At 44.7% G+C, this 14772-nt stretch overlaps 1 protein-coding gene across 1 annotated transcript; it reads left to right on the plus strand.

Moving 5' to 3' along the window:
• The first annotated feature begins 923 nt into the window (after positions 1-923).
• slc26a2 (solute carrier family 26 member 2) lies at positions 924-12289 on the plus strand. Its single transcript, XM_082551203.1, has 6 exons — positions 924-1511; positions 8945-9561; positions 9641-9931; positions 10220-10668; positions 10929-12180; positions 12275-12289. Exons 1-5 carry the CDS (start codon positions 1478-1480, stop codon positions 11731-11733), a joined length of 2196 nt encoding a protein of 731 aa, XP_082407329.1. The 5' UTR covers positions 924-1477; the 3' UTR covers positions 11734-12180; positions 12275-12289.
• Positions 12290-14772: the final 2483 nt, after the last annotated feature.

Below are 14772 nucleotides of genomic sequence, written 5' to 3' on the forward strand. Positions count from 1 at the left end.
GCACACGGAGTCCTCGGTGTGCTGCAGGACAGTTTAAGGTTAATGGGGACGCGAGACCAACGAAGACAGGCCGGACACAAACTATGTGAGTAAGTCTGAGCGTGCTCAGATACACAGATCACATGACCCGTGTGACATGCAGTGAGTGGAAAAGCTGGACAGTCAGGGACGTGTCTATCTTTCCATTTCTCTGATTTCTTATCAAATGTTCAAATTCACACGCGGTGTGCTGGAAAGGAGAAACAGGTCCCTGAATCACCTGCGTGTACTGCAGGGCGTGTATGCACGTGTGCCACTCGTTCTGTCTGAGAACACGTCAGCGAGCTGACGGCGGACGTGTGAGCTCTCTGAATGCTTTGTGTTGGGTATCATGTTTCCTCTCCGACCTCTGACTCTGGGGTGAGAATTTTGGGGGACATCATTTGTCTCCCCAAATTCTGCAGCTTTCACAGACAGCGAGTTTGAACTCTGAGTCTGCTTTAACTTTGCGATGCCCACCCAGTGTGGTCACGACACAACCCCCGTCAGCCTTACACAACTGAGGACAAAATGAAAAGAAAGAGCTGAACCAGGTTTGCTGTGAGTACAGTCATGATGACTGACAGATATCCGTGTGTTTGTAATAAAAGCATCCAGCTCTTCTGGCCTGACGACTGTAGGGTGATATTTTTCACTTATCCTTGGACTCCAGGCGATTAGCGCATGCCTCACACCCACAGACTGTAAATAACAATGCAAACTTCTTGAACTCATGCCAGATCAAATAGCTGTAAGAACCTGTAACAGGAGCTGTACTGCCCATCCCCACTTCTAGTGGGTTGAACCTGAGATTCTGCCGTGTTTGAATCCAGGAGGACACGACTGTAAGAAAGAGGAACAAATTTTTAGGAGCTTCAGTTCACAGACCAACGAGACAAACGAGGTGGATCAGAATACTTTAATATCAAAGGAAATTCATTTGTCATTATTAGGTAACAAAAAAACAAAAACTAAAACAAACTTCCACTAGAAAACAGGGAAAAGGGGCGGAGTCTAGTGATGTGTCAGAACAGTCAATGGTCAGAACAGTAGGAACCTGTAGATGAGTGCAGGTGAAGAGGCACAAACATCATTTCTACATGTTTCTGAGGGAGTGAAGAACGTCCACACACAAGTGTTTCCAGGGTTCATTGTCCTGCTGGAGCTCCATCTCAGCCTTTGGTCGCTGAGAGTTCACCTGGCCGTGCTTCGCCAGTATCCTGGCAAACACAGGTGTGAGTTTTGACCTTTTCTTTAAGAAAAGGTGAAGCTATTAGATCTGCTGCCCCCTCCTGATCGGGTCTCGGGACAGTCAGGCTCATCAGTAACTTTGCGCATGTACGCAGCTCGTGTGACGTAACACGCTCCGTTCCACGCCATCACGCACGGAGTTGCGGCGGGGCGGAAAACAGATCCGCTGCGGGATTGGAGCGGACGGTGAGCGGCAGGGACGGCTCATATGGACTCGGTACCGGCACCGGGATCCAGCTCAGGTGAGTCCCCGCGCGAGTGAACGCCGCCTTGCTCCCGGTGTGCTGCGGGTTCGCGTGCGTGCGGCAGCTCGCGCTCAGGTTTGTTCCTGTCCACGTTTACACTGTTTACAAAGGAGCCATTCACGCCGGTGTTCACACCGGCTCCCCTGAGCCCCCACGGGAAGTGACAAGCCTTTGAAAACGGCGTCCTCGTTTCACCGTGACGCTCAGTAACGTTCTGCTCATCACACAACACAGCGCGCCGCCGTACTTCGTGACGTCACCGCAGTAGTCCGCTCGTGCCACGCTCTCACACCGGCTGTCCAGGTGAGGCAGAGGCACGCGCGCACCTGGATCAGTCAGCGCAGGGAACACCGGGACCCTACGTGCCTGCGCGTGCACACCGGCAGCGTGCACCACCTGTAACCCGTTTAGCACATCACACCGTCAGATTCCGCTGCTGCTCACGGAGGGTGGAGGTGCTCAAAAGGCCTTCATCATGATGATGTTGGTGTTTTGTGTGAGTGAGTGAGAGAGAGTGTGAGGAGGAGTGTACTACGTTTACAAATCTTTGTGGGGACCAACATCCTGGGGACAAAGTGTCCGTCCTCACGAGTTTGAAGGTATTTTTGACACTCAACATGTGGTTTTAGTGTCATTGCTACAGTTGTTGTTACGGTTATAGTTAGGTTCAGACTCAGGGTTAGAGTAAGCGGCTGGGGAAAGCATTATGTCAACTAGATGTCCCCGCAAAGATACGAAAACACGAATGTGTGTGTGTGAGAGCGAGAGTGAGCATGTGTGTGGTGGGAAGCGGAGTAAGTTACCTCCATCATCACCAGTCAGAGGGCGATGGTTAATCATCGTGGTTCAATAATGTCACAAGATACCGATAACATTAAAAATAAGAGACAGATAACGATAAAAAAAGATAGTTAACCATTAAAAATAAAAGGGAGATAACGACTTAAAAAAAGAGAGATAACGACTAAAAAAATGAAATGGAGAGATAACAATTCAAAATAAAAGACAGATAACGACTAAAAAAATAATGATAAAAAAGAGCTAACGGTGAGAAATAAAAGAGAGATAATGATTACAAGTAAAAGGGAGATAATGATTATAAAAATAAATGAGAGATAACGCAAAATTTAGAGCAGCAGTGTCTGTAACATGCAGGAGGAATGGTCAACAGCCTGAAGGAGAGAATTCTTCAAATTGCAGATGAATATCCAACTGTGACAAACATTGTTCTGCATACAGGGTCAAATGATGTGTCCAAACAACAGTCGGAGGTTCTGAAACGGGACTTTACTAGATTACTAAATACTGTAAACTCTCTGAATGCAGCTGTATTCATCAGTGGACCTGTACCGCCCGTCAGAGGAGGAGACGAGAGATTCAGCAGGTTGTTTACACTGAATAAATGGCTTATATCAGCATGTGCTGACCACTCAGTGCATTTTATCAACAACTTTAATATTTTTTGGGAATGCAGGCATCTGTTTAACCCTTTAAGACCTACCATAGAACCAAGTCCGCCAGAGCTTATATTATATTTTTACATGCTGTGGAGCCATTTTTGGGAGCATTTCAAGTTGCTATACATCAATACAACAATTATAGCCCAGATTTTAGTAATATGTATTCATTAAGTGCATAGTAATCACATAAATTGCAAAAAAGTGCAATAAACTACAAAAAAATTTAAAATCGTTTTTGTTTTTTTAACATATATTTCTAGTTAGAGAAATTTAAGAGGCTTATCCCTCAAAACTGTAAATACAAAAAAGTTGCACAAAATAGTTTCCTACCACAGGAAATTTATTTTGAGTGTCTTCATAGTTTTATTTTTGAAATACACCAATTTTTATACACTGCAGGAAAAATGAAAATAAATATTATACTGCAAATTTGCAAAAAAGCAGCATATGCATCAAAATAAACTATTTCCAGCAGTGCAATATGAGTCCTAAGCATCCCAGAAACGACACAGAAAGTCATGAAGTCAAAGATAACTTTTAAAAAATCCAGTATAGGCCCTGACGCCCTGATGGTAAAAAAAAACTACATTTCTGCGAAAATGACATCACTTCCGGTTTCGGGCAGGTAATGGCGGACATGCAAAAGTTCGTGCTGACGTCTATTCCAACGTAGGAAGTGTTATGAACAGCTGATCGGATCGGCAAAGCCTGTTTCTGGAATATTATGTTTTTGTTGCTGTAAGCGCTTTTTATGCAGTTTTTGCAAAGCTTTATGTGGAAGGAAACTGTGACCGAGGACAAGCTGATGGCATAAGATGTAAGTACAACTCCTCCGGTTTCATATGCAAAAAAAATTATTGCGCTAGCTTACGTGGTTGCAGAGCTACCGGGATTTAAAAATAGTTATGCAAAACAGAGCGTGCCCGCTCCGACCGGCTCTAAAGGGTTAAAGCAAATGGATTTAATTTTAACAAGTCAGGGGTGAAACTGTTCACCTCCACCTTGTTTTATTCCATACGTCATCCATCTGTGCTTGGTGCCAAGGCTGAGATAAACGAGGAGTTATCTCATAAAGAGGAACAAACAGTACTCCAAGAACAGACAAAGCCCAGCAGAAACCTTGAGGAGGAGCTCCATTTGCCCCCACCCGGGAAGAGCCTCAGAAAGGAGAGACATCTGAGGGAAGAAGAGGGGTCCCTATTTGCCTCCAACTCTCTCAACAACACCAACGACCAGGACCAGGACCAGGGACCACGATCTTCCCCAGTCCCCCAAACCCCTGACAGACCATCACCCCCATCACCCTCCTCCCCCTCCCTTTCTCCCTCCTCCCCACACATAAAATTCACTGAGGAGATGATGGAGCGGGTCAATGCTGGGCTCAGATCTACCCCCCGGCCCAATCCCTTTTTGTCCCCCATAAACCCCCCACCAGAGCGGCCAAAGGTTCGCCATCGAGCCCCACCCTCAACAGAGCAATCGAAGTCACATTGCCCAGCCTCGCCCCCCTTAGTTCCTCCTTACCACCTTCATGCCCTGTCTCCACAGTCTGATGTGTGATGTGTGGAGGGTCCGGGCTGTGAGGATTATGGCAGTGGTGACTTTTCCCAGGAGAAGCTGGGACCCTGTTTACTAGAAGGTTTTAAAATTTCTGTACTTTTAGGTGACAGGAGACATGTGGCCTGGTCAAAACACAGAGAGCTGCACTCTAAAAGATCTTTAAATATAGTAAACATACCTTGTGTGCCACAGACTACTCCCAAACACAAGGGGACAAGTAATACCTCTAAAACACTTAAGTTGGCTTTATTAAACGTTAGATCTTTAGCTGGGAAAACATTTTTAATTAATGATTTAATCACTGAGCACAGCCTTGATTTTATGTTTTTAACTGAAACTTGGTTGGACCAAAGTAACAGTGGAGCTGTTCTCATCGAGACAACCCCTCCTAACTACAGTTTTATCAGTGAGGCCAGGGTGAGCAGGAGAGGAGGAGGGGTTGCTGTCTTATTTAATGAATCATTTCAATGTAAGCAGCTATCTCCTGGAAGTTTTCAGTCTTTTGAATATGTGGCTTTACAGCTGAAGGCCCCATCCAAAGTTGTGTTTCTTAATGTTTACAGGCCTCCCAAATACTGCACAGACTTTTTTAATGACCTCAGTGAACTGCTGTCTGTGATCTGTGTTGATTTTGACTGTGTAATTATTGTTGGGGATTTTAACATCCATGTGGACAACCCTCAGGACAAAGGGACTAAAGACCTGAGTAACACTCTGGGCAACTTTGGGCTGACTCAGCATGTAACAGAGGCCACACATAATAGAGGACACACTCTTGACCTACTGATCTCCAAGGGCCTGAGCATTTCAGAGGTTACTGTGTCTGATGTGGGCCTGTCTGATCATTACTGTGTTTTCTTTGAAAGTAAAATCTCAGCCCACATAAATATATCAACAGCAGTGATCACAAAACGGTGTATAACTGAACACAGTAGTGCAATTTTTAACCAGGTCTTCCCATTAACACCTGACCTGTCCAGAGGGTCAGTCAATGAGCTCGTCAATAGCTTCAATGCTAAAATGTTAAATGTAATGGACACTATTGCTCCCATTAAGGTGAAGGTTATCTCTGGAAGGAAAAAGTCTCCATGGAGAAACTCCACACTAGTGAAAAATGAAAAAAGAGAGTGTAGGAAAGCTGAGCGCAGATGGAGAAAAACAAAACCTCCAGGTTCATTATGACATCTATAAAGAGAAACTTCACAATTATAATTTACAACTCAGGAGTGCAAGGAGGTCCTACTTCTCTGATATCATCACTAAAAACAGCCATAATGCTCGGGTCTTATTTTCTACAGTTGACAGGCTAACAAACCCTCCTGTGTCAGTTGCAGCTGAACTTCATTCGACCATGGCCTGCAATGACTTTGCCAAATTCTTCACAGAAAAAATCCAAAAAATTAGACAAGCAATTGGTACATCAACAGCAGATCCAGAATATGTACTGTGCCCACCGAAAAACTGTTTAAACACCATGAAACAGTTTCACCCTATTAACAGCAAAGACCTGGAGGACATCTTAGGTCAACTGAACTCCTCCTCCTGCTGTTTATATGTCCTGCCAACAAGTTTTTTCAAAAAGGTCTCAAAGACTTTGGAGTCAGACCTGTTACAGATCGTCAACTTTTCTTTAATATCAGGCATGTTTCCAGAACCACTAAAAACTGCTGTAATAAAACCTATACTGAAAAAGGACAATCTTGACAAGACACAAATGAACAACTACAGGCCCATCTCAAATTTCCCACTCTTAAGTAAGATCATTGAAAAAGCAGTTTCTCAACAGCTCAATTACTTCTTAACCCTTGTATGGTGTTCGGGTCTGTGAGACCCGTGTTCAGTTTTTTTCAAAAGAAAAATTAAACAATTAATTATTTTTTCACGTGTAAATGTGTTGTGTCTTTCCACTCACTCCACTTGATTATAACTGATTTATTTATAACATTTTATATAAAAGAAAAACGAGAAGCACATTAATTCATAAATGTGATCTAACAAAGGTAAAGGGAAAAAATTAACCATGTTTGCTGTTCATATGTCTTGTAATTGGGATGAAGTAAACATCTGTTGAGTAATTTAACATAAAATTGTTTGATAGTGTTAATTTGGAAAGCCAAAACTCTAGCGGGTCCACCAGACCCATGAACACTGGCTGAGTAACAAAAATACGAACACCACACAAGGGTTAACACAGAATAACTGCTATGATGCCTTCCAGTCAGGTTTTAGACAGAACCACAGCACTGAAACCGCTCTGACCAAAGTGTTCAATGACATATGTCTGAATACAGACAGTGGAAAAATGTCAGTCTTAGTTTTACTGGATCTCAGTGCAGCATTTGATACAGTTGACCACAACATATTACTCAAACGACTGGAGAACTGGGCAGGTCTTTCAGGAACTGTACTAAACTGGTTCAAAACATACTTAGAAAACAGGAAATACTTTGTATCAATAGGTAACTTCACATCTGAGCAGACAAGTATGACATGTGGAGTTCCCCAAGGTTCCATCTTGGGACCCTTTCTGTTTAACATTTACATGCTCCCACTGGCACAGATTATAAAGAACAACAAAATAAACTACCACAGCTATGCAGATGACACACAAATATATATCACAATGTCACCAGGAGACCAGGCTCTTGGTAAATGCATTGAGGAAATTAATTACTGGCTGTGCCACAATTTTCTCCAGCCAAACAAAAACAAAACTGAGGTAATAGTCTTTGGCGCCAAAGAAAAATGATTACAGGTCACCAGAGAACTTCAATCTATACACCTAAAAACCACAAACCAGGCCAGAAATTTGGGTGTAGTGATGGATGCAGACCTAAACTTAGAAAAACACATTAAGACAATAACAAAGTCAGCTTACTATCACCTCAAGAATATTTCAAGGATAAAAGATCTGATGTCTCAACAGGACCTGGAAAAACTAGTCCATGCATTCATCTTTAGTAGGCTTGACTACTATAACAGCATCTTTACAGGTCTACCTAAAAAATCAGTCAGACAACTACAGCTCATTCAGAACTCTGCTGCTCGAGTCCTCACTAAGACCAAAAAAGTGGACCACATCAGTCCAGCTCTGAGGTCTTTACACTGGCTGCCTGTCCGTCAGATGATAGACTTTAAAGTTCTGATGCTGGTCTATAAAGCTCTGAATGGCTTAGGACCAAAATACATCAGTGACCTCCTGACCCAGTATGAACCTTCCAGATCCCTCAGGTCATCTGGATCTGGTCTTTTATCAGTTCCCAGAGTCAGAACCAGACACGGAGAAGCTGCATTCAGCTTTTATGCTCCTTATATCTGGAACAAACTCCCAGAAAGCCTCAGATCAGCTGAAACACTCAGTTTATTTAAATCCAGGTTGAAGACTCACCTATTCTCAGCTGCATTTGAATAAAGCACCAAATCCACACTTTTAAGCTTAAATTTCAAAACTTACATTTAACTACTGATTTTATCTATTGTTCTGATTTTATCTGTTTTGATTTTATATACTGTTTTGTTTGTTAATTAGTTTGTTTGTTTGCTTGTTTTAATCAATTTTAAATCATGCTTTTTATTTGTTTTTGTTTCTAATGTCTCTGTAAAGCACTTTGAATCACATTGTTGTTGAATTGTGCTATACAAATAAACTTGCCTTGCCTTGCCTTGCTTCTGGGTTCGGGTGGCGTTTGGGTGGTGACCCTAAACTCTGCAGCTTTTACTTGGAGCTGTTGAACGTTGACCAGAGGCAGATGTATTGGGGCGTGGTGTTCAGTTTGAAGAAGGGCTGCGACTCACAAGGACTGAAAATGCAGAAGTGTTTTATCTGTGCTGTGATGCAACATCAGAGGCAGGAAATCAGCAGAAAGTCATAAACGCACACACACTGAGCTGATCTCAGTAACCTCTGACCTCACAGCTTGAACTGTGACCACATTCAGCACACACACATTATTAGAATAAGACATACTCTCAGGTAAAGGTACCGGTCGTATCTCAGGGATGTTGAAGTGTGCTTACACGGTGGGCTGGACCGGTGAAGCAGTCCTTCCTGTCTCAGTAATGACTGCACGTCTCATCCCTGACGCTTTCTTTTGGTAGCTCATTCGCCAAACTGTCCTAGATTAGCCCAAGGTTTCAATAAATCAGAAAATGTTTACCTATAACTGGCAGGCGGTGCTAGTTGCATGCTCTCTTTACACAGAATGCATCTTTAAAATCCTTGATGCTGGTTTCACCAACTGGTATTCCAGGAAAGTGCAGTCCAGCGTTTAGCTAACGTCAGTGGCTCACAGCTCCTGTGGCTTTTTAACAAGTCCATCAAATTCCCTGACCACTTCGGGGGGCTGTTACAGTCAGTGGTTTGAGGTGAAGCTGAGAAGAATAATGGCTTTTTTCTCAACCTGAACACAGATAAAGGCTCAGCCATGCTTCACGGGGAGGACAGCTGTACGGCAGTAGAAGATGGTGGTGAGGAGGACCAGCACCGGCCTCTTATCCTGGAAAGAATTGAGAAGGAAACGGGAAGAACCTGGAGAACGGTTTTGTCTCAGCGGCTCAGGAAGCACTGCTCCTGCACGCCAGAGAAGGCCAAATCCAGAATCCTCAGCTTCTTCCCGGTTCTCCAGTGGCTGCCGCGCTACAAGCTCAGGGACTGGATCCTGGGGGATGTTATGTCAGGAGTGATTGTTGGAATCCTATTGGTTCCCCAGTCCATAGCCTACTCCTTATTGGCCAACCAGGATCCCATATACGGCCTGTACACATCTTTCTTCGCTTCCATCATCTACGCCCTCCTGGGCACTTCCAGGCACATCTCGGTGGGGATTTTTGGAGTGCTCTGTCTGCTCATTGGCCAGGTGGTGGACAGGGAGTTGGCCCTGGCGGGATACCTCCCGGAGAGCAGCCTGAGTGGGAATGACAGCAGTGTCCCGTTGGCTGGAAATGACAGTGGTGTGGTGGGATGTGACCGGAGCTGCTACGCGATTGCCGTGGGGGCCACAGTTACCTTTACTGCTGGGATTTACCAGGTAAGTGTGCAGGGGCACATGTGGGCTTTAATGACTGAGCATAGAACGACACTACCTTACTTCTGCTCATCTCTTTCAGGTGCTAATGGGCCTTCTGCAGGTGGGCTTTGTGTCTGTCTACCTGTCGGACTCCCTCCTCAGCGGGTTTGCTACAGGAGCCTCCTTGACCATCCTGACGTCTCAGATCAAGTACCTGCTGGGCCTGAAGATCCCCCGTCCTCAGGGCTGGTTCACTCTGTTTAAGACATGGTACGGCCTGCTGAGCAACCTCGGGAACACCAATGTGTGTGACCTCATCACCAGTCTGGTGTGTTTGGCAGTACTCATACCTACGAAGGAGCTCAATGACCGCTTCAAGTCCAAGCTAAAGGTAAAAGTGTGGCGATATAACACTCCAGTAAAACTAAAATTAAACCTCCTTTTGGCACCGTCGGCCCTAAGGATGCTGTTGGTGGCTCACCTGGTCATTTTGTGAAATAAACTCAACTGTTGGTTTGTTTCCTTACCGAACACATTTCCCTTTGTAAATTTATTATTTATTTATTATTATTTGTATAATTTTCCTTATTATACAAATATTCATTCTATGAAAACAAAAAGCACCCTGTTTCTACCTGTGTGGTTTACTCTGTCCTCGCCCTCACCTGTCCTTCTCTAGGCTCCGATCCCATTCGAGCTCTTTGTGGTGATAATTGCCACCCTCGCATCTCACTTTGGCCATTTCAACACCGAATATGGGTCAGGTGTGGCTGGGGCCATCCCCACAGGCTTCCTCCCTCCTCAAATGCCCATGTGGTCTCTGATCCCCAACGTGGCCGTCGACGCCTTCTCCATCGCCATCGTGGGATTCGCCATCACCATCTCACTGTCGGAGATGTTCGCCAAGAAGCACGGCTACACGGTGGATGCCAACCAGGAGATGTATGCCATCGGGTTCTGCAATATCCTGCCATCGTTCTTCCACTGCTTCACCACCAGCGCCGCACTGACCAAAACCCTCGTCAAGGAGTCGACCGGGTGCCAGACGCAGCTGTCAGGGCTGATCAGTGCTCTCCTCCTGCTGCTGGTTCTTCTGGTGATCGCGCCGCTCTTCTATTCCCTCCAGAAGTAAGAAAAGCAGGACGTCAGTCTAACCTCTAAATGATTGCTAACTAGTCTTCTTGCAGACTGACCTCCTGATGAGGTCGTTCGAGTCTCGATCTTAAGTTTTAATCGGAGCAGCTTTTATGGCTTGTGCCGTCTTTACCCCATCACTCCTTCAGCTCTTCCATGCTGAGGACGTTGATGCAGGTAGAGGCCACAGCTGTGTGTAAGCTTCTGATAGGCTGCGGTGATCCTCACCTCTCTCCTCTCCTGTTTCTGCTCAGGTGTGTTCTTGCTGCCATCATCGTGGTGAACCTCCGCGGTGCTCTTCGAAAATTCACCGATATTCCCTGCATGTGGCATGCCAACCGCATCGACGCCTTCATCTGGCTGATCACCATGGCAACCTCAGCGCTGGTCAACACGGAGATGGGGCTTCTTGTGGGGGTTTTGGTGTCGGCTTTCTGTGTCCTGGGCCGAACTCAGCGGGTCCAGGTCCTGAAGCTCGGCCGGGCTATGACCAGGGAGCATTACGAAGATCTGGCGTCTTACAAAGGCCTCCAAACGCACCCCGACGTGGCCATCTTTAGATACGAAGCGCCAATCTACTATGCCAACCAGAGCCTGTTTAAAAAGTCTCTGTACAGGTGTGTAGGACTTGACCCTGTGAAGGAGAAGAGCCGCCGTGTCAAGTTCCAGAACAGCAAACTGCAGGAAGAGGCTGCCGGAGTCCCAACTAGCAAAACGGACGAGAAAGAGGCCGAAGCTCCTGCAGCCGTCACCCTGATGATGGACACAGCCTCCCGTTACTTACGCAGGATAGTGATCGACTGCAGCGCCGTCTTGTTCCTGGACACTGCCGGAGTGAATGCTCTAAAGGAGGTCCGCAAGGATTACGGAGAGCTGGGGGTGGCGGTGGAGTTGGCTCAGTGTAAGACCTCTGTGCTGGACACGTTGGAACGAGGAGGATACTACTGCAACCAAAAAGGAGGCGACGCAGGAGAGAACCGCACGATCTTCTTCACTATCGAAGACGCCGTCCGCCACGTCGAAAGCCGCAGCACTCCTAACGGAGACTATAAGTCCTAAAGAGACAACACGTCTATGTTTACATGTCTGCAGCGTGTGGCTGCACAGATGTGCCTTTGTAACAGTTTTCTGAAGTCCTACCTTCATCTCAGGTTTCTGCATCCAGACAGGTGATCAATCACCACAGTGTGAACGTCCATGTACCGATAACTCACCTGTGGACTGTATAAGAAGAACCAGCCACCCACGAGGAAAGAATACCCAGACCCTACCTGACAGCTTGAGTCTGTGTCTAAGGCAGACTCAGCAAGTTTACATCTGCATAGTACAAGTGCTGCACAGTGTAAAATATGTGTTTTATACTGCACGTGGGAAATATGTGTTTCATAATGCACAGTACTGCACAGTGTGTACAAGTACTGCACAGTGTGAAGTTCAATTCAATTCAACTGTGCAGTTGGAAGTGTTCCCAACTGCACAGTACAAGTACTGTACAGTGTGAAATATGTGTTTCATAATGCACAGTACTGCACAGTGTGTACAGCACAATGTGATATGTGTTTTATACTGCAGAGTACAAGTACTGCACTCTGTGTACAAGTACTGTACAGTATGACACTGGTCATGCCCTAGTGTTGTTTATAGAAACCAGAGCCGTATTCTGACTTAATTTTTAGATACTGAGTTGGAACGATGCACGTGCACATGTTCAGGATGACGACTGGGGTTAGGATTTAAAACAGGTGTAAATGATTTAGTATTTTTTTTTGTTGGTTTTTTTTATAAGGTATAAACTGGATTTTTTGCCACAATCAAATACAATCGTAATCGTCTGCTGTTTCGTGTTTGGGTCCATCAGTCCAATCATGACTGACGCCTCAGGGCAGGAAGTTTGAAACACATGTAGAAAAAAGCAGCAGCTCTGCTGCTCTGAGGAGAGACATTGGAGGTATCTAAATGCTTTAGATTTTTAGATCAGAACCCTGCTGGATAAAAACATAGATTCTTCATATGTGCTTAATAAGAAGCAGCCATCCTGTGCCTGAACATGAATGTACGTGCAATGACCCGAGGAAGCATTTGTCTGTTAGCACTGATCACAGGTGTATGCATGTGCTTCCAGATCCTCTGACAGACGAATATTCCTCCGGTGAGGATGAGAGACTCTTCCTGTTTAACTGTTAGCTGCAGTCACATGACCTTGGCCTGTGCCTTCTTTCTGTGAATCGGGTAATGAATTAGGCAAAGTTCGAGTTGAAGAAAAACAAAAGTGCAGTGTGAGATTTCGAGGTTGCTGTGATGTTGATTCGTGGGGGTCAGAGATCATGGGTTGTGCCTTAGTTAACCTGACCCCCCCCCCCACACACACACACACACACACACACACACACGATGAACATAGCCTCCCGTTACTTACGCAGAGTAGTGATCGACTGCAGCGCCATCTTGTTCCTTGACACTGCCGGAGTGAATGCTCTAAAGGGGGTCCACAAGGATTACGGAGAGCTGGAGATGGCGGTGGAGTTGGCTCAGTGTAAGACCTCCGTGCTGGACACGCTGGAACGAGGAGGATACTATTGCAACCAAAAAGGAGGCGACAACACACACACACACACACACACACAGCAGAGAGGGGTTTTGATGTACTTTCTGTAGCTTTAATGAAACCTGCCTCAATAAACTTGGTAGCTTTATTATTCATAGAGCACTTAATTATTAGAAAGGCTGAAGTTAGTTCTTAAGCAGATGTATTCTACAGTTTTTTATTATGAGAAAATTTTTTATGTATACGTGTTTCTGAGTATGTGCCTAAAGCTTATGCACTAAAATTTTGTACATGAGTTTTACTGTAAAGCAGCACAATCCTGGCAGCAGTTTTACTCTTTGCGCTTTTCAAAGCTGTTTTATTAACTTAAATATCCAAACTCTCCATCCTGCTTCCATCTCAAAGGGTTTAATCATGATAATCAGATAATTGAGCGGCTTATCTCAGCTGAGACCAGAAAAGTTTTTTTGCTCTTGACCTTTCAACCCTGCTTTGTTTAATGTATGTTCACAGCACCAACGTTAAGTTTTAATGCTTGAACCTTTTAACTAGCTGATCAGGGTAAGAACAGAAGTTTGTTCTCAATGCAAAAGTGTTGCTGAAATGGAGCGTGCTGATATGCAGTGATGGAAGATTTTAAACTGAGAAAATCTTTGTAGAGTTGTTTTTATACTGGGTGTATGTGACAGGACGTGGCGTTTCCAGCCTCTGTCCTTGCTAATTTAAAGCAGTAGTGGTATATATTTTATAGCTGTTTTTACAGAGAAAATCAAAAAGAATTATGGATTAGTTTTGCTGCAGAGTTGTAAAAGTTGATCACACAGCTGTTGATGGAGGTGAATATGCTCGGTGACGCGAGAGTTTCATGTCGTTCTCCCTGAATGCTTGCCCGAGCAGCTAAACACACACGCGGTGCTTTTAGAGAACAAAGTCCTCGCTTCTGTATCTAAATGTTAAACAGAAAAACATGACGTAAGCTCCCATTTATTCCAATCAGCTTATTTAAGTTTATTGTGTATCCTGGTATCAGAATGAAGCTGTGTTTTACTGGAAAATAAAATCCTGTCTGATTCCTCTCTTGTTTTTCTTCATTACTGCATTTACATAGCCAGCTCTTATTCTGTAACAGTGGTTTTCTGTGTGACGATTTCCTTCATTAAACCAAAGTTAATGCACTTGATGAGTCCAGATGAGAAAACAGAAGACCTGCAGTATAAAAAGCAGTTTTAAAGTGGAGGGAAAGTAAAGAGAGACTCGTTTGGTCTGTGGGGAGTTTCATGGTACTGAACAATAATTGTAGAAAAGATGGACGATGCCACAGCACTTCCTCCCATTGCACAAAAATGAAGCCAAAATACCCCTCTTGTGGGAGCTGCCGTGTTGCGCTTTTGGAGCTGGAGTCTGGCTGGTAGAGACTTGAAGTGAAGTATCTGTGTGACCCTCCCGCCCACACACCCACTGGACGTGACCGCAAACACACCTATGGGCTCAAATTGTGGTCATAAATATTTTTTACTTGTAAATCAGGATTTGTATGTGTTTTACACACACAA

Source organism: Aulonocara stuartgranti (assembly GCF_965226115.1).
Source record: "Aulonocara stuartgranti genome assembly, chromosome: 2".
Taxonomy (NCBI): domain Eukaryota; kingdom Metazoa; phylum Chordata; class Actinopteri; order Cichliformes; family Cichlidae; genus Aulonocara; species Aulonocara stuartgranti.

Excerpts from the sequence above, each read along its gene's own strand:
- slc26a2 (XM_082551203.1), top strand. The coding sequence starts at position 1,478 with ATGGACTCGGTACCGGCACCGGGATCCAGCTCAG. Across the intron at positions 1,512-8,944 it reads GGCACCGGGATCCAGCTCAG|ATAAAGGCTCAGCCATGCTT; the intron begins GTGAGTCCCCGC and ends ACCTGAACACAG. Across the intron at positions 9,932-10,219 it reads GCTTCAAGTCCAAGCTAAAG|GCTCCGATCCCATTCGAGCT; the intron begins GTAAAAGTGTGG and ends GTCCTTCTCTAG.